The sequence below is a fragment of the Rattus rattus genome, chromosome 2 (assembly GCF_011064425.1).
Source record: "Rattus rattus isolate New Zealand chromosome 2, Rrattus_CSIRO_v1, whole genome shotgun sequence".
NCBI lineage: Eukaryota > Metazoa > Chordata > Mammalia > Rodentia > Muridae > Rattus > Rattus rattus.
The window spans coordinates 74081203-74098713 of NC_046155.1; the positions used below are offsets into that span (position 1 = coordinate 74081203).

Genomic DNA, 17511 nt, shown 5'->3' on the forward strand with positions numbered 1-17511 from the left:
CCTCCGCATCTCTCCCTGCTTCTTGGGCTCCCCCCTCCCAACTTCTGGGCCTCCCCAGTGCCCCTCCCTTGGGTGCCCCTCCCCGGACTACAACCCCCAGGCGCCCCCAGCCCGGGGCGCTGCGCATGCCCCCTGCTCCCCGCCCCCTCCGCTCCCCCTCCCTCCCTTCCTCCTCACCTCCCTCCGCCCCCCTCCCCCGCGCCTCGGCTCCCGCATCCCTCCATCCAACCCTGTGCCGCAGCCGCATCGCCACCGCAGCCTAGGCAGAGCCCAGTCGGCCCAGGCCCCTGTCTCTGCCTGGCCTCAGCTCCCCGCCCCCCCGCCGCGCACCTTACCCGCACATCCCTCGGAGGTCTAGCCGGGTGCCCCCAGACCCCGGCCTCCAGCACAGAGGCAAGAGGCAGAGAGCAGCAGCGGAGGCGGGAGGACGAAGAAGGGGAGGAGGAGCCCGTCGCAGGATGAAGGATCGGACTCAGGAGCTGCGGAGTGTGAGCTAAGGGGTGGGAGAGGTGGGGAGGCGGGACCCTGTATTTGGGGAGCGCTTGGGGGATGGAGTAGGGGAGGTTCTGGGACATGGGGGGCAAATGATGAGACTAGAGGTTGGAAGCCAGGAGCCTTACCGTCTCCTGGCACCTAATATCTCCAGTGAACCTGCAATTGGAGGACAGTGGCTGGAAGGAGTTGGAGGCCATTAAGACACAAGGGGGCAGGAGAGGTCTCAGGGGCCTGGGCAGCCCAAATGCCCGGGAGGACCCTAGAGTCTAACCTGGGGATGGGAGAAAGTGAATGTCAAGAGAGGATTGGGGGACACCATCATCCCTAGAGCGGGTTTGTCAAATTAGGCGGATGGAGGGGGTGGTTACTGGCCAGGCCGGGTCCAGTAGGACCCAGATTTGGGATGCTATGGAGGACACAGGTTGGGACTAGATGCCAGCCAGCACCTGGCAGTGAATGAAGTGTGTGGTGATATTGGTGGTGGTGGTGGTGGGGTGCGTGTGTGCGTGTGTGTGCGTGTGTGTGTGTGTGTGTGTGTGTGTGTGTGTGTGTGTGTGTGTGTCCCCGCGCGCACGCGCACTGGTGTGTTGCTCCGTGGGGAGAGGGGCACTGCTCAGAGGGGGTGTGTGTGTGTGTGTGTGTGTGTGTGTGTGTGTGTGTGTGTGTGTCTGAGTTCCCCTGGGCCAGAGCCTCAGTTTCGGTGACCCCAAAGGTGGGAGAGGAGAGAAGGATCCCTCCACCAGGTCACAGAATTGGGTTGTGTGACACAGGCCACACAGTGCTTGGGGGAACTGGAGCATGGGAGCGGCCAGGGGCCAGGCTCCAGGAGGCTGGCCAGCAGAGCTGGAGGCTAAGCTAGGGGCTGCAGGGCAAGCTGCTCTTTGGAGGGACTGTGAAGGCCTGACGAGAATGGTTTTGGGCAGGGAGGGTGCTGAGACAGTTGAAGAATGACACAAGCCCAAGGAGGTTGAGGTTCCAGTCTGCTGTGTGGTAGTGGCCACTGGTCACTGTGTTCTGATGGATTGGGGTAGGCCAGAATCCCAAGGGATTGTTACTCTACCTGACAGATGGGGAAACTGAGGTTCAGGGATGGGAAGAGCCTGGCCCAAGGTCATCAAGCAAGTATGTGTGTGGTACAGGTCAAATGGCTCAGGGGCCTCCAGGCTGCCGAGCTGACCGTGGGGCTATACCTTCCAGCCTCTGAAACACAAGTTTTAGAGTGGAGACAAAAAGCTGTGTTGTTAGAGGACCTCCAAAGGCTGGGCCTGGAGTTGGGGACCCCTGTTCACAAGGCAGTACAGGGAAGGAACACAGAGACTGCTTGGAGAGGAAGTGGGAAGAATGGAGGAGCCCACGGTGAGGGAGGAGGTTGGAAGGAATATTTACTGCGTGAAGAAAACCATAGTAGCAATGGCAACTGTACTGTGCGTGTTTTTATAGGAAATCACCTCTGGTTCCCGGCAATCGTATGAGGCTGGTGTTAGCATGATCTCATCTCACAGAAAAGGGAACAGAGGCTCAGAGACATTAAGGAACTTGGCCAAAGTTACATAGCTAGAAAAAGGCAGGATTCAAACCCAGACCAGCAGTTTCAGTATCCTAACTCCCCTCCAGGTGCAGTTCGCAAAGCAGGTTGTCATGGCAATTCCGTTAGATCCCAACCAACTTCCTGGTAAGGTAGACAGAGAGTCTGTCTGCCTTGTCTAATATTTAGCAAAACTGAAGCCCAGAGGATTTAAAGATTTCCTCAGGCCACACAGCTAAGCAAGGGAGAATATAGAATTCAAACTCAGATCTCCAACAGCCAAGAATATTCCATGACTCCCAAACCTAGAGAAATGCAATAAGGTGGGGGTGGGCCTGTGGTCTAATTAGAGGGGGAGGGAGACAAGAGTGAGGAGAAGTCCTCCGAGTGAGTCAGGGCTCCCTGCCCAGAGGTGAGGAAACCTGTGGCCAGGACTGCTGGGGGAGGAAGCCAGGTGGCTAGGCAGCAGGCAAATGTGGAGAGCTGGGGTGGAGGGGATTGGGTAAATACTGACAGCTTTGCTGTTACTCACAGCTTAGGGAAGAAAGTGGAGGTTTGGAGGGTGCAGGTGGGGTGGGGTAGATAGGCGCTCCGGATGTCTGAGTGTAAGAGTCAGAGTTGAAAGCCATGGGAAGGCAGTGAGCTGGAGGACATGGTCAAGGGGCATCAGGAGTGCTAACTAAGGGGCCTGATTGTCTGGCCAAGGAGTTTTCGAATCTGTTTATCATGTAGCGGTTGAGGGTTCAGACTTACAAACCAGATGTTTGGGCTCATGTCCTAATTTACTTATTACATGTGTGACCTTGGACACGTTACTTAACCTGCCTGGTACTCGGGGTGGTTTGGTGGTAGTGGGTGGGTTTTGTTTGTTTTGGGGGGTGTGTGTGTGTGTGTGTGTGTGTGTCTGTGTGTGTGTGTGTGAGTCTGTGTCTGTGTGTGTTTGCATGTGTGTGTATGTGAGTGTATGTGTATGTCTGTGTGTCTGTGTGAATAAGTGTGTGTGTGCGTGTGCATGTGTGTGTTTGCATGTGTGTGTGTACATGTGTGTGTATGTGTGTGAGTGTGTGTGTGTGTGTGTGTGTGTGTGTGTGTGTGTGTGTGTGTGTGTGTGTGTGTGTGTGTGTGTGTGTGTGTGTGTGTGTGAGTGTGTGTGTGTGTTTGTGTGTATGTGTGTGTGTGTTACTGGGGATGATCTGAGGGTATCAAATACACTGAACAGGTACTCTGTCATGGCCACATCTAAGCCTCAGTTTCCCCAGGTGTCATTGGAGAGTAATGGTACCACCTCATTTCACAGAATTATTATGAGAATTAAAAGTTAATTAATACTTACAAGATATCCAAGAAAGGGCCTGGTGCACAGCCATGCTCTGTGGTTGCTATTCCTAGGTGACTTTCCAGTTCCTCTGGAGCTTCATGTAAGCCCATTTGGATGTCTCCTAGTGGATTTTGATTTTGGAATTACCTGAGGGCAGCCAGAAGAAAAGGAAAAGTGACGGGCTAGGCTGGACCATGAGAGACTGGGGGAGTGGGGAGAGAGGCCCAAGCTAAGGAGGCAGATGGACAGAATCCTGAGGGGTGCAAGAGAGCGTCTGATGGCTCTAGATCAAATGATGTAGTGCTCGAACCCTGAGGACAGTGTATGGTAGCGTGTGTAAAGATGTGTATATTTGGGGTTAGGATTTAGCTCAGTGGTAGAGCGTAGGAAGCTTAAGGCCCTGGGTCGGGTCCCCCAAAAAAAAAAAGAAAAAAAAAAAAAAAAAAAAGATGTGTATATTTGATACCCTCAGTTCAGTCCTCAACACTATACACACACACACACAGAAACACGCACACACACCCACACACACCAAACACACACACACACACCACACACACCACACACACACACACACACACACACCAAACACACACACACACACACACACACCACACACACCACACACCACACACACACACACACACCAAACACACACCACACACATGCACACACACACCACACACATCCACACACACACCACACACATGCACACACACACCACACACACACCACACACATGCACACACACCACACACATGCACACACACCACACACACACACACACACACACACACACACCACACACACACCACACACACACCACACACACACACACACACCACACACATGCACACACACACAAAACACATGCACACACACAGACACACACACACACGCACCAAACACACGCACACACCACACACACACACACCACACACATGCACACACACACGCACACACACACGCACACACACACACACGCACCAGACACTCTTGTTGCTGATGTGGAAAACTTTGTCTGTAAGGAAGCCAGATGGAAGTCTGAAGCTTGGATTGCCTCAAGGCAAGGAATCAAAAGCTTTTATTAATGGAATCCTTCCAGGTGTTCACCAGTTGGTGGACAGTGACAAGCAATGCCCTGACATCCACCAACACCTTATTGGATGGCCACCCTTAGACAAGTTATGTAATCTTTCTGTGCCTTGGTTTTTCATCTGTTGAATAGGAATAAGAGCATTTACCTCATGATCGTGAGATTAAGTGTGAGGAACTCCATACTGGATCTGGGCTCATATGTGAATCCCAACACTTGAGAGGGTGAAGCAGGAGCATTGCTGCAAGTCCCAGGCTACTCTAGGCCACGCAGTGAGACCCTAGAGAGAAGTGGGAGGAGGGACAGAGAAATAGAGCAAGAGAGAGTGGGCAGGATAGCTCTCTTTGTGGCCAAGTAAGGACAGAGGGACTGGCATCTGTCAGCAGGATAGAGGGGAAATCACCTGAGACCTGACAAGCCCCACTTCAAGCTCAGCCTCTGACTTTGTTTGCTGTGAAGCCTCAGGCATAGGGCAGTACGTCTGAGCTGTCTCCTCCCCTGTCACACAGAAGACACAGGAACTCACAGTCCACCCTCACAAGATTCCTCCCCTAGCAGCAGTCGGCACTTCCCTGCAGGTCTCTGAGCTTCCTTGGGCCCTCAGGGGGAGGAGTCTGCTGCTTGAGGGAAGGAGTGAGGCCTGGAAGGCCGAGGCCCACAAGGCTGTTTAGCTGCTGGCTTTTTGACCTCTCTCTAAAGTTCTCCCGCTCATAAAACGGGGCTGTGATAATGTCTGTCTCGGGACGCTGTTGTAAGAATTAAATGAATGAGTCTGGTGGTGATGTGGTTTAAAATCTCAGCACTCGGGAAGTGGAGGCAGGAGGATTCCAAGCTGAAGGCTACCCTGAGCTACAGTGAGACTTTCAGAAACCCAGGAGCTGGGACTGTCACTCAGCGACAGAGTGTTGCTTAAGAATGCTTGAGGTCGGGTTGGGGATTTAGCTCAGCGGTAGAGCGCTTGCCTAGCGAGTGCAAGGCCCTGGGTTCGGTCCCCAGCTCCGAAAAAAAAGAAAAAAGAAAAAAAAAAAAAAAAGAATGCTTGAGGTCGGGGTTACACACACATACACACACACACACACACACACACACACACACACACACGGGGGGGTAGGGTGGGCAGAAAGACAGAAAGAGGTCAAGAGTGAATTAAATGGGGCTGGAGAGGAGGCTCAGCAGTTAAGAGCACTGGCTGTTCTTCCAGAGGTCCTGCGTTCAATTCCCAGCACCCACATGACTGTTCACCACCGTCGGTAACTCCAGTCTAAGAGACCTGGCACACTCACAGATATATATGCAGGCAAAGCACCAATGCACGTACAATGAGTCGTCTCGAAAAGAATGAGTAAAGTGGATGAGCGTGTGCAGAATACGCACCCAGCACCCAGCACTTGGTGAATCTCTGTGGTGTTTGTCAGTGTGGCAGTTGGGCGGGTCCGTGGTCATCACAGAGTTTGTTTGCTTTAAACAAACACTTACTGTGTAGTCCTGTCCAGCTTGGCACTGGCTGTGTAGACCAGGCTGGCCTTGAAGACACAGAGATCCACCTCCCTCTACGGTAATTAAAAGTGTGTGCTTGCCAGGCATATGCCTGTTTTGGAGACAGGATTTCATTCAGTAGCCCCAGCTGATCTGGATTCGTGCAGGCTAAGCAGGCCCTGCTCGTCACCACTGAGCCATCTCGCCAGACTTTTTGTTTTGAAGATTTCACAAAAAGATTTACTTATTTATAGTTGTTATAGTTGTTTTTGAGACCAAGTTTCTCTGTGTAGCCCTGAAGGTCCTGAAACTCTGTAGACAAGGCTGGCCTCAAACTCAGAGATCTGCCTCCCTCTGTCCCCTGACTGCTGGTGACTAAAGGTCACCCCACACCAGGCTCAAAAAAATGTGTGTGTGTAGTGTGTGTGTGTGTGTGTGTGTGTGTGTGTGTGTGTGTGTGTATGTGTGTGTGTATGAGTGCAGGAACCTGTAGAGACCAGAAGAGGGCATCAGATCCCCTGGAATGGAGTTACAAGCAAGTGGTTGTGAGCTACCCACATGGATGCTGAGAACTGAACTTGGGTCCTCTCCAAGACCAACACACTCTTAACAGCTGAGCCATGGCTCCAGCCCCTCTCTCTAGAGTTTTGGTGAAGAATGTAAGATGCTTGCAGGAGGCACTGGTAGGTGACGTTGGCTTGTCCGGATGCAGAGGCCTGAGCAGGAGGAGCTGGTGGGGCAGGATGGGGGGTGTAATGGGGAGGGAGGGAGGGGGAGGGGAGGAACACAAGGTAAATAGTGACTAGGGAGCCTTTGGGGAAGCAGACCTAGGGTCAGTAGACTATGGCGTCCTGGTTCCATTCTGCTGGTGCCCTCAGGCAAATCGTTGTCCTTTGCCCACTCTGGCTCCGTGCTCCTTCATCTATGAAATGGAAACAGCGTTTGCCCAGCTTTTCTCACTGGGCTGTGGTTGTGAGGATCAAAGGGATCACGACAGTGAGTGAGTTTGTACACATAGCGGAGCCTCAGCTCTCTTTGTAGTTATTAGCCAACCAAATTAGGCCCTTCTCCTTTTTACCTCTCTCAAGGGCAAGTAAACAGGTAGCCTGGCTAGTCTAGGAAGAATCTAAGGGAAGAGGCTTTGAAAACAGGCGAAACTAAAATAAGGCTTTAGGAAGGACTTCCTTGACAGGTTCCCAGGAGCCTAGACTGGCAAAGGGTTCCCCTGCCTTGTGCGAAGCTGGTCGAGGGTGGGTGGGAGGGAGAAGGCTGAGAAGGTCAGCAGGAGACTGTGACCCTGGAGGATGAGAAGCTGGAAAGCAAGTGTGAGAACTGTTGCATCCTGTAGATGAGGCCTGCTCCTGACAGACTTCCAGGGCCGACGTCTTCTGGTGTCCCTCCTGAGGCTGGAGAAGCCAAAAATCCTAGCGGGGTCTTTGAGACCTTCGAGTTTGGTTTGAGGAAGACCTGGGCAGAAGCAGGTGACTGTCTGGCCTGCCACAGGAGGTCTCCTTGGGTCATGCTGGTCTCAGGGCTGCCCCCACTCTGCAGATCCCAAGTGATCTTCGTGTCTTAGTTACATCTCAGTCCCATCTGGCTGTCTAGGTTCAATCCGAACAGACCGAGATACATCCGAGCCAAGAGCAGCGCCTTCTTAGCCTGTCTGACTTTCATGAGGTCTGTCAGTGATCTGCTCCAGCCCGTCAGCTCTCCCTCCAGGTCCCAGCGGCTCCACTTGCAGGCAGCTGCTGTGCTGCTTCTCTCTCGATTTCATCCAGGTTCTCTTGGCTCCCTTCTGTCTGAACTCTGACTCAACCTGTCTGAGATCCCAGCTGAACCCCGGGGCTGATTAGGGCTCCAGGCTTAATGCCTGTTGATGGCTGAGCTCAACTTTACCCTGAGAATTCTGTCCCAAGCAGAGAGGAATGCGGTTCCCAGGGGAGCCCTCTTGTGCCTTCCGCCCAACTCTGGGTGAAAACGTGCAGTGGTGGGGCTCAAAGATGTTGGGTGAGCAGGCAGCCCCCTCCTCCTCTCCCTGCGTGCCCACGTGTCAGCAAGACAGCTCTGCCTGGGTCTGTGTGCAGTGACTATCGGCACGGCTGTGCAGCTCGATGTGGGTGTCGGGGGGCCTATTTCTGTGTGCGTGTGTGTCAGCTCTTCTGTCTGTGTCACTGGTCTGCCCGGAGATGGCAGTGTGGGTGGGTGAATCCCTTTGTGTCTCTGAGCCCTGAGGGTGGAGGACTGAGCAGCTGCAGGTTGCAACTGGGAAATCCGGAGTCAGAGAGAGTTGGTGGGTGTGTGGTTGGAAGGGATTGGAAAGAAGTGGGTGGCTAGCGTGGGGAAGAGGCTCTCCAAGAGACAGTGCAGTGGGAGGAGGGAGTGTGGGATGAAGTGGGTCAGAGGACTGCTAACACGACCCAGCCAGCCCTTACTGGGCCTGGCTATGCTTGCTCAATTTGGCCTCAGCCACTGGGAGCTTGGCAGTGATGTGACCTTTGGGAGGGGAATGGATGGTCTGGGTTGTGGCAGGGAAAGGGGAGACCTGGGCAGGCTTTGCTAGGGGATGGTAGGGAGGCTCACAGTTCTGGAAAACCGTTCTAGAATCCTTCTTGGAGCCCAGACTGTGTCATCACAAGGCTGACATTTAGCTGGTGTTAAAGTATTGAAATTTGTCCATATCCAGCAGTCAACAGCAGTGTCTCTTTTCCAGGGAGACTCTGAACAGATGAGGCTGTTCAGATCTCAGAGAATGCTTTTCACTGACTCCTTTAAGGTACACTGGCATCTAGGACATTGGTCTACAAGGTATCCAGTGTTGGCTCTGAGTCTTGGTGTCCTTGCCATCCCTTCTCCAAATCCCTTTTCTGAGTGAGGAACTGATACTACCCATATGTATGTAGGGACTGCTCATGGATCTGGCCTTGCTTTGCTTCCAGGCGAAAGACAGTGACGATGAAGAGGAAGTGGTTCATGTGGATCGAGACCACTTTATGGATGAGTTCTTTGAGCAGGTAGAGCTCCCTGTATAGCCCTGGACTGGAACCTTGCCCTTTCCCCTAGCTTCCCTTGCCTTTTGTATCCCGTTGTCCCTGCACACTCCTTGGCTTTCTGGGTTTGGCCGATTTCACTGAACACTGGCTAGGTCTCACCTGGCCCTCCAACCTGGATGAGGTGTCACTGATTTCCTGCCCCAGGTGGAAGAGATCCGAGGCTGCATCGAGAAACTGTCCGAGGACGTGGAGCAAGTGAAGAAGCAGCACAGTGCCATTCTTGCTGCCCCCAACCCCGATGAGAGTGAGTGCTGCTTCTGGGGAACCCAGGGCCTGGGGCCCCATCCGGGTTCTCACTTCCCTCTTTGCCCTCCCCCCCAGAGACTAAACAGGAGCTGGAGGACCTCACGGCAGACATCAAAAAGACGGCAAACAAGGTCCGGTCCAAGTTGAAAGGTGAGGAACACAGCCCTGCCACTGCGAACAAAGGCCTCCGCCCTGCGTTAGATCAGACAAAACAAGGTTCTGGGGGTCAGAGTCCTGAACACTGAGAGATGTACAAGCCCACCTTTGCTCACGTTCTTTGGAAACACTTGACAGGGAAATGAGCCAGGTAGGGTTTCTGCCTGAATTACACCTGAGAGCCATCAATCAGAAAAACACAGATTTCCAGCCAGTCGAGGTGGGGAGGTCCTATAATCCCAGCACTCAGGAAGAGTGAGAGTTCCGGATGGTGTGGGCTAGGTAGTGAGACTCTATTTCAAAGAATCCAGGAAGGAGCGGGAGTGGGGAGAAACCGAGAGAAATGTACTTTTCCAAGGGGTTTTAATTTTGATCAGTCCTCATTTGTCCTGGGCAGGCTCCGAGCACGACACGGAGCACCCAGTAGGTGGGCTCAGCAAATGCTTCTGAATTAGTATCCTCGGCTCAGGACAGATTGGACTGTGTGGCTGACATCAGGGGCTGGCACGCTTTCAGGAGGGCCTTGCCAAATGCTCATGTATTCACTCCAATTTAAGAACTTGGGTGCTGCTAATAACCACCTTCCCTCAAAGCACTGTGGGTTGGGAACCTCCTTGTCTGCTGGTGCCAGGGGAATAGCAGCGTTAAGGAGCAGCCACTTATGTACCCCGGTAATTCAGCAGTGTGGGGCATTTACCACAGTGGCCCTAGCACTAAGGCCCATTGCTAGGCTTTGGGTGGGCTTTTTGGGGGGGACGGAGGGTTGTCCCCAAGGCCACTAACCTTGAGTGTGGTGATGAAGACACAAGGTTCCGGTCCTTTTGTACTTACGAGGAGGTCATGCGAGAACCTCTAATGCTAACCAATAAAAACAAGACCTTTATACTCAGAGGGTCATGCTCACGCAGTCTACGTGGAGGAGCCCAGCATCTAGTGCCACTCACTGTAGACGGTTCCTGTCCTCAGTTTGCTCATCCGTATAGAAGGGAATTCTGAAGAAATTACACAGTTTCTTTTTTCTTCTAGTCTTGACTGCAAAGTATTTTTTCTCCAGATGATGTCTTACCAAGAATCTCAAATATAGGGGCTGGAGAGATAGCTCAGTGGTTAAACACCGGCTTCCAGAGGACCTAGGTTCAATTCTCAGCACCCACATGAAGGTTCACAAGTGTCTGAAGTTCTAGTTCCGGGGGATCTGACACCTTCACAATAGACACACATGCAGGCAAAACACAATGCACATAACATTAAAAAAAAAAAAAAACCTCAAATATAAAACATACAAGTGGACAGAGCGGTGCCCTACTTGCCTTTAGTCTCAGCAGAGGCCAGAGTGACTTCCAGCGCAGCCAGGGTTGTAAGGTGATAAATTCTCAAGCAGACACCATAAAAGTCAGGCTGTGGCAGGCATAGTGCTTGCTCCTGTGCTTCAGCACTTGGAAGGGTGAGACGGGCAGGCAGGTCGCTGGTCCAGGATTCCTTAGTCTCTTCAGACCCATCGGTCCCGATGTAGAACACCACGCGGTTTCTAGAAGTCCACGAGAAAACTTTGTGGTCAGGGGTTCAGGAATGGGCCCAGACAGAATACAGAAAAAGTGAAGGTAGTTTAAGAAACCGAGCAAGAGGGTTGGGGATTTAGCTCAGTGGTAGAGCGCTTGCCTAGGAAGCGCAAGGCCCTGGGTTCGATCCCCAGCTCCGAAAAAAAGAACAAAAAAAAAAAAGAAACCGAGCAAGAAAAAAACAAAGCAAAAACCAACCAACCAACCAAAACGAAACAACAACAAACCAACCCCAAAACAAAAAAACAAACCAAAACTCCATCTTTGCCGTCGTCCTCCAGTTGGTGGCATCAGGGTGACCTTGAACTCTCATGAATTGGAGCTCCAGTTTCTGGTGTGAGATATCAGCCAGTATTACCGAGTTCCCACAGCAGTTGTAAAAGACCCCTCTGTCCTGCATTGGCCTTAGCCCCAGGCCTGGTAATAAGGCCCAGGCAGGGCTACCCGGCTCCTGGCCCCTGGTCGTGTGTGCCTGTGCTCTCTTCCCGCTGGCACACCTAGAGATAGCACTCAGTCGCTGTGCCCACTTCTGCTCGCAGGACAGCCTTGAGGTGCCATCTACCTCCATTCCTCCCCCCTAGCAGTGGGACAGAGAGAGGTGGCACTCGAGACTGCCCACAGGCCTTTACAAGTCTCAGCAGCACGGGGATTTGTCCCTGTTGCATTTTCTGATGTGACTTGAAGAAGCTGTTACTGCAAGCTCTTCTCAGGCAATCTGAATGTTGGCGCCAGGAAGACATGGCCCAGAAGAAGGTCAAAGCGTCCTTTAGAAGTGAGAACTCAGCTGGGAGGTGGTGGCCCATGCCTTTAATCTTAGCACTGGCCGGGGCTGCAGGGGGCGGGCAGAGGACTGAGTTCCAGGACAGCCAAGAGTACCCAGAGAAATGTTCTCCACCAAACAAAAACAAAACAAAAACTAAGATAAAAAAAAAGAAGTGGAGACTCACAGGACAGGCAGGGGAGGGGAGCTAAAGGTCCTCTGTTAAGGTGTCCCTCTGTAAGCGGAACGGCCACTGTGGTGGTTTGTATTTGCTCGGCCCAGGGAGTGGGCACGATTAGTAGGTAGGGCATTGTGGGGCATGGCACTGTGGGTGTGGCCTTTAAGATCCTCATCCTTCAGATGAAGATGTAGAACTCTCAGCTTCTCCCGCACCGTGCCTGCCTGGATACTGCCATGTTCCCACCTTGATGATTATGGACTGAACCTCTGAACCTGTAAGCCAGCCCCAGTTAAATGTTGTCCTTGGTCATGGTGTCTGTTCACAGCAGTAAAACCCTAAGACAAGCTGAGGCGGGAATGTCTTTGAGTCCACGAGTTCCAGACAATGTAATAACATCTCGTCTTTAAAAGAAAAAAAAAAAAAATAGCTGGTGGGTTTTGCTTCTTGTTCAGAGGTGAGAGGAACTGAACATTATTTGGGGCGGTCCTCTCTAGTGGACCGGCAGCTTTATTCCCTTGTGGGCTTGGGTTCTTTCCAAGGCAAAAATCCTTCCAACAGAAGAAACCTTCTGTCTGGTGACCTTTTGACTCTCCCTACCTGCCTTAGGGAACCCCCTCAAACCCTAGCTTGTGCAGTTGGCAGCCTGCAAATAAACGTCACCAAAGCTCTTACTGGACATGGTGTCTCTTCTCAGGCCTGGAGCCTGTCTCTTCCCATGCCCCAGACCCAGGTCCCCCACACCAGCCTCGGGTCTCCAGCTTGTTACTGCCTTTTCTCTGCAGCGATCGAGCAGAGCATTGAGCAGGAAGAGGGGTTGAATCGTTCTTCCGCAGACCTGCGTATCCGTAAGACCCAGGTAGGCTCATGGAGCAGGGGCCCAGCCGACAGATGAAGGATGGGGACTAGGGTCCTGAATCTGTGTGGGAGAGTGGTGCTGCAGCCTTCTGGATCTTGTGTCCCTGATGTACTGCTGTGACTTCCCCTGATTTCCCTAGCACTCCACACTCTCACGGAAGTTCGTGGAGGTAATGACCGAATATAATGCAACTCAGTCTAAGTACCGGGACCGCTGCAAGGACCGCATCCAGAGGCAGCTGGAGATCAGTGAGTGCCCCTCCCTTTCCCAAAGCCCCAGAACTTGCCAGGCCCCCTCCTGGTGGCTCCTCTCTGGAGCTGATGCCCGGCCTCAGCCTAGTGGGAGGGTGGGTCCTGGGGTCCTGCCCCCTTCTTCCTTAGGCCCACTTACTGAGCAGGAGGCCCTTTCTCCACACAGCCGGCAGGACTACTACCAACGAAGAGCTGGAAGACATGTTGGAAAGCGGGAAGTTGGCCATCTTCACGGACGATGTGAGCTCCCGCCCGGGTGGGGTCCGGGTCTGTTGGGTAAACCTTGTCCCTCCTCCTTGTCCACCCTGGAATCTCCAACAGCTTGGACCAAGAACTGGAAGATTCCACGGGGGCAGGGCAGGAGGAAGGTACCTCTTCTAAAAATGGTCAGTAGTGGTGTGCCAGGTGTTACACACGTGCAGGGTTCCATTTTGGGTTTTGAGACAGGATCATGCGAGGTGCCCCAGGCTTGTTTCAAACTCCCAATACTCCTGCCTCAGCTGAAATTACAGGCATCCATCACTATGACCACTTTCATTTACTCTTCCCCACAATCTCAGAGGAAACCCATTTCACAGAAGAGGAAAATTGGGCCAGAAGGTGAACGGATTTGCTAAGAACTTAACTCCACAGTCTAATATATGAGTCAGAGTTCTTCAGTGTGGTACCGGACAATGACCCACAGCCCAGTCCCCTGCAACTCGCTTTTGAAGGCTTTGCTGTTGTTTGCCCTAAGTTTTCCACACTGCCTGGTCCTGTCATATATGATGAGTGGGCGGGCTTTCCCCAAACCCACATTCTCCTTTTTCCTTGTGGACTTTTGTCTTGGCCTGCCCAGTCCTGCCTCCATTTCTGCCCCGGTGGCCAGATGACTTTGGGAAAGCGGTGCGAACCAGGTATAAAGCAATCTTCGTGATTGCTTAACAGTTTGCAGTAAGCCAGTATTTGAACAGTTTATTTTGTTGAGTTAAGCCAGGTAGATAGGCTGTAGGCCAGTTAGATTCTCCTCCTCCGAATACAGCTCTCCTCAGACCATCTGTCTTTTTGTGTGAAACTGGAGAGAAGCTTGATGGGTGAATCCAAGAGGTCTTACGTTAGTGGGCAAGAGTTGACCTCTGCCCAGGTGTAGCGCATGCCTTTAATCCCAGCACTTGGGAAGCAGAGACGGGAGGATCTTTGTGAGTTCAAGGCCAGCCTAGTCTACACAGCAAGTTTTAGTAAAGTCATGACTATAGGGAGAGACCTCGTCTTGGAAAAACAAAACAAAACAAAACAAAAAGTTGACTTTTGCCCCCTGCCACTCCATTTTGGGAGTGGAAACTATCTTTGTGAAACTCACTTAGTTTCATAACAATGCCAGTAGTTAGGAGCCTGGTGAGGGCTGAGGAAACTGCAAGCGAGCCAAGGGTGTTGCCTGGGGGGTTCTTAATGCTAGAGTCAAGGAAGATGTCAATAGATGTCATTGAGACACACCTTAAGAGACAACGGTAATGCCAGGCACCCAAGCTCAGTTCCTAGCACTCATGTCAGGGGCTCACAACTTCCTGTAACTCCAGCTCCAGGGGCATCCAATTCCTCCAACCTGTGTGGGCACTTGAATTCACATTTGAGAACACACATTTAAACATCTAAAGTAAAAAAGACAAGTGAGCATTTAGGTGCTGTTGGAAAGGAGCAGTAACAACACGGAAAGGGTAGGGGACACTTGCAGGGAGCTAGCAGATGACCTTAGCTCTCACGGTATGGGCAGGGAATATGGCAGAATGGAAGGCCGCTTTGGCTGCCAGCATGGCAGTGTGTGGCCTGTGGTGATAGGGATTACTGGCCGGTGTTAGAGGAAAGGGACTGCCTACTGCAGTCTAAGCTCAGTGGTGACCATGTCAGGAGCTGAGGGGCACTGTAGCCGAGAGCTGGAATTTCTGCTCCTGTTCTTGAGGCCCGTGGTGCATTTTTTTTTTTCTCCTTATTTATCCCCTGCCTCATGAAGGCCCCTGTCGACTTGTGGACGCGCTGCCTTCTCATCCGAGCCTCCCTGTCTGTTGCTTCTTTCCTACCTGCTGTATCTCCCACATCACCCTGTCAGCTTTTGACCATCTCTCTTCCCTGGGCTTGCTGTGCGCCCTGGAGCAAGGTTGTGGGTTCTATATCAGCTTTTTTCTTGCAATTCGCAAACTTCTCTTTGATGGCTAAGGTGTTCCAGGAACCAATCGAAGCTCCACAGGCAAAGCGTTCAGTTTCGCAATAGTCTCTTGAGGTAGCTGCTTACTGGGACCTGTATTTTCTAGCTGGTCCAGCAAAGCCCAGAAGAGGGTCAGTAGTTTGCCCAAGGATGTATTTGCCCAGTGTTGCTACTTTGGGGGTTCTTCTCTCTTCCACCTTTTCAACACCCTAACACTAGGACAGAAAGTAGGATGGAGGCGAAAGGGGGTAGCATCATTGTTAGACCACTTCCTGCTGAGTAGCAGCTTGCTAGGCAAGCGCTCCACCGCTGAGCTAAGTCCCCAACCCCAAAGACATACTCTTATGATATCCCTGTGTTTCGTTTTGTTTTAAAGAAACAAAAATCCCCAAATTGTCACTACATAAGGATTTGAACCCAAGCCCTCTGTTAAACTAAAGCTGTTACCACAGCAGAGGGTGACCACTGCCCTATCTTCCTCCCATCACCTCAGATCAAAATGGACTCGCAGATGACAAAGCAAGCCCTGAATGAGATAGAGACGAGGCACAATGAGATCATCAAACTGGAGACCAGCATCCGAGAGCTGCACGACATGTTTGTGGACATGGCCATGCTCGTGGAGAGCCAGGTACAGGCCCTGCCACACCGGCCGGTCGGGAGCCTCCCCAAGACCCAAGGCTGCTTCTGACAGCCCCGCTCTCCATTCCTCCTCACTTTCCTCTGTGTGTAGGGTGAGATGATCGACCGAATTGAGTACAATGTGGAACATTCCGTGGACTATGTGGAGCGAGCCGTGTCCGACACCAAGAAAGCTGTGAAATATCAGAGCAAGGCCAGGAGGGTAAGCCAGCGGAGGTTGCCTGATGCAGGGGGAGGCAGGCTGATCAGTGGGTGGGGTGTGGCAGTTATGAAATGGGCGAGAGGCCTTATCTACGGCTCTGACTGCTTCCTGTTTCTGTTTTCTCTCCCCTCTTTTTCCTCCTGTCCCACATCCCAACTCTCCCTTCATTTGTCTGTCTACCTCTCTTCCTGTCCCTCTCTTTCCCTCTTCCTCTCCCTCTCTCTCTTATCTTTCTGCCTGCAGAAGAAAATTATGATCATCATTTGCTGTGTGGTGCTGGGGGTGGTCTTGGCGTCATCTATTGGGGGGACACTGGGCTTGTAGGCCCCTACCCTTCTCTTCCCCAGGACCCTCCCCACACATCGGGAGCAATACCCCCACCACCCTTTCACTCTTTCCCCTGCTCCAAGCTCACTCCCAAAACAGACCCAGGCAGTTCCAGCCTCTCTCACCCTCACGCAGACCCTGGAGTCCCTGGCTCTCGCCTTGCCATGGATCCCCCTCCACCTTGCCGCACATAGATAGCAGCAGGCGTGATCACACATGCACACCAACATGCATGCCGAGGGCACATGCTCAAGACGTGTGGACACCCCAGCGTGTGTGTACTTGTGTAGATGTATGTAGATGCCCTGAGCCTCTTCTTGCCGCCACCTTCATCCTGTGTGGTCTGAACTTCCCTCTCTAGCCGGTTGCTGTGCTGACTGTAGCAGCCTACCATGGCCCAACCTGTTCTGTGTGAATAGACATGGTGTGTGTGTGTGTGTGTGTGTGTGTGTGTGTGTGTGTGTGTGTAGATCTGTGCCCATACAATGTATGTACATGGAGTTTTGTGAATGTGAAAACCCAAAGCATTTCCTCCACCTTCTCTCCTATCTGTTACATTTGGAGTGGGAGGCATATGTGAGGATAATTTACATCCTCAGAGGATCCAGGGTGGCCCGGTGACCATGCCACACATCTTTTGTGATGTAGAACAAACTTTCCTGGCTTGGTTACTGCCAGGGGTCACATCATGTCCTGGGGACTCTCTCTCGCAGCCTCTCTCTCTGTCTCTCTGTCTCTCTGTCCCTCAGTAGTCTCTGTCTCTGTCTCTGTCTCTCTCTCTCTCTCTCTCTCTCTCTCTCTCTGTGTGTGTGTGTGTGTGTGTGTGTGTGTGTGTGTGTGTGTTGGGTCTTGGAGTTCAGAGGAGGCAACTGGAAGCCTATGTGTGTAAGTGATAAACAACTGGCGTAGTTTGTATGAATGTGTATTTTCCTCAACAAATGATGTAAAGGGCTTCTGTACAAGACGTATGTGTGTGTGTGTGTGTGTGTGTGTGTGTGTGTGTGTGTGATGTATTCATAGTTTTCTCCTCAGACAGAGCCCTCCACGCTGTGAACCAGACATTAGTTTTGGGTGGGTACAGATATCTGTGTCTAAGCTATCTCAGATATGACTGTATTTGTGCGTGTGTGCATCCTTAGGGACTTTACATAATGTGTTCCTGCTTCTGTATGTCACACACACACACACACAC

At 52.1% G+C, this 17511-nt stretch overlaps 1 protein-coding gene across 1 annotated transcript; it reads left to right on the forward strand.

The window, feature by feature from the left end:
- Positions 1-381: 381 nt before the first annotated feature.
- Stx1b (syntaxin 1B) lies at positions 382-16651 on the forward strand. Its single transcript, XM_032892539.1, has 10 exons — positions 382-488; positions 8847-8921; positions 9105-9204; positions 9282-9356; positions 12645-12718; positions 12858-12966; positions 13136-13209; positions 15642-15779; positions 15882-15992; positions 16236-16651. The coding sequence occupies exons 1-10, from the start codon at positions 459-461 to the stop codon at positions 16314-16316; spliced, it is 867 nt and encodes a 288-aa protein (XP_032748430.1). The 5' UTR covers positions 382-458; the 3' UTR covers positions 16317-16651.
- The last annotated feature ends 860 nt before the right edge of the window (positions 16652-17511 follow it).

Coding starts and splice junctions, on each gene's coding strand:
- Stx1b (XM_032892539.1), top strand. CDS start 459: ATGAAGGATCGGACTCAGGAGCTGCGGAGT. Junction 489..8,846: donor GGACTCAGGAGCTGCGGAGT/GTGAGCTAAGGG, acceptor CTTTGCTTCCAG/GCGAAAGACAGTGACGATGA. Junction 12,967..13,135: donor CCAGAGGCAGCTGGAGATCA/GTGAGTGCCCCT, acceptor TTCTCCACACAG/CCGGCAGGACTACTACCAAC.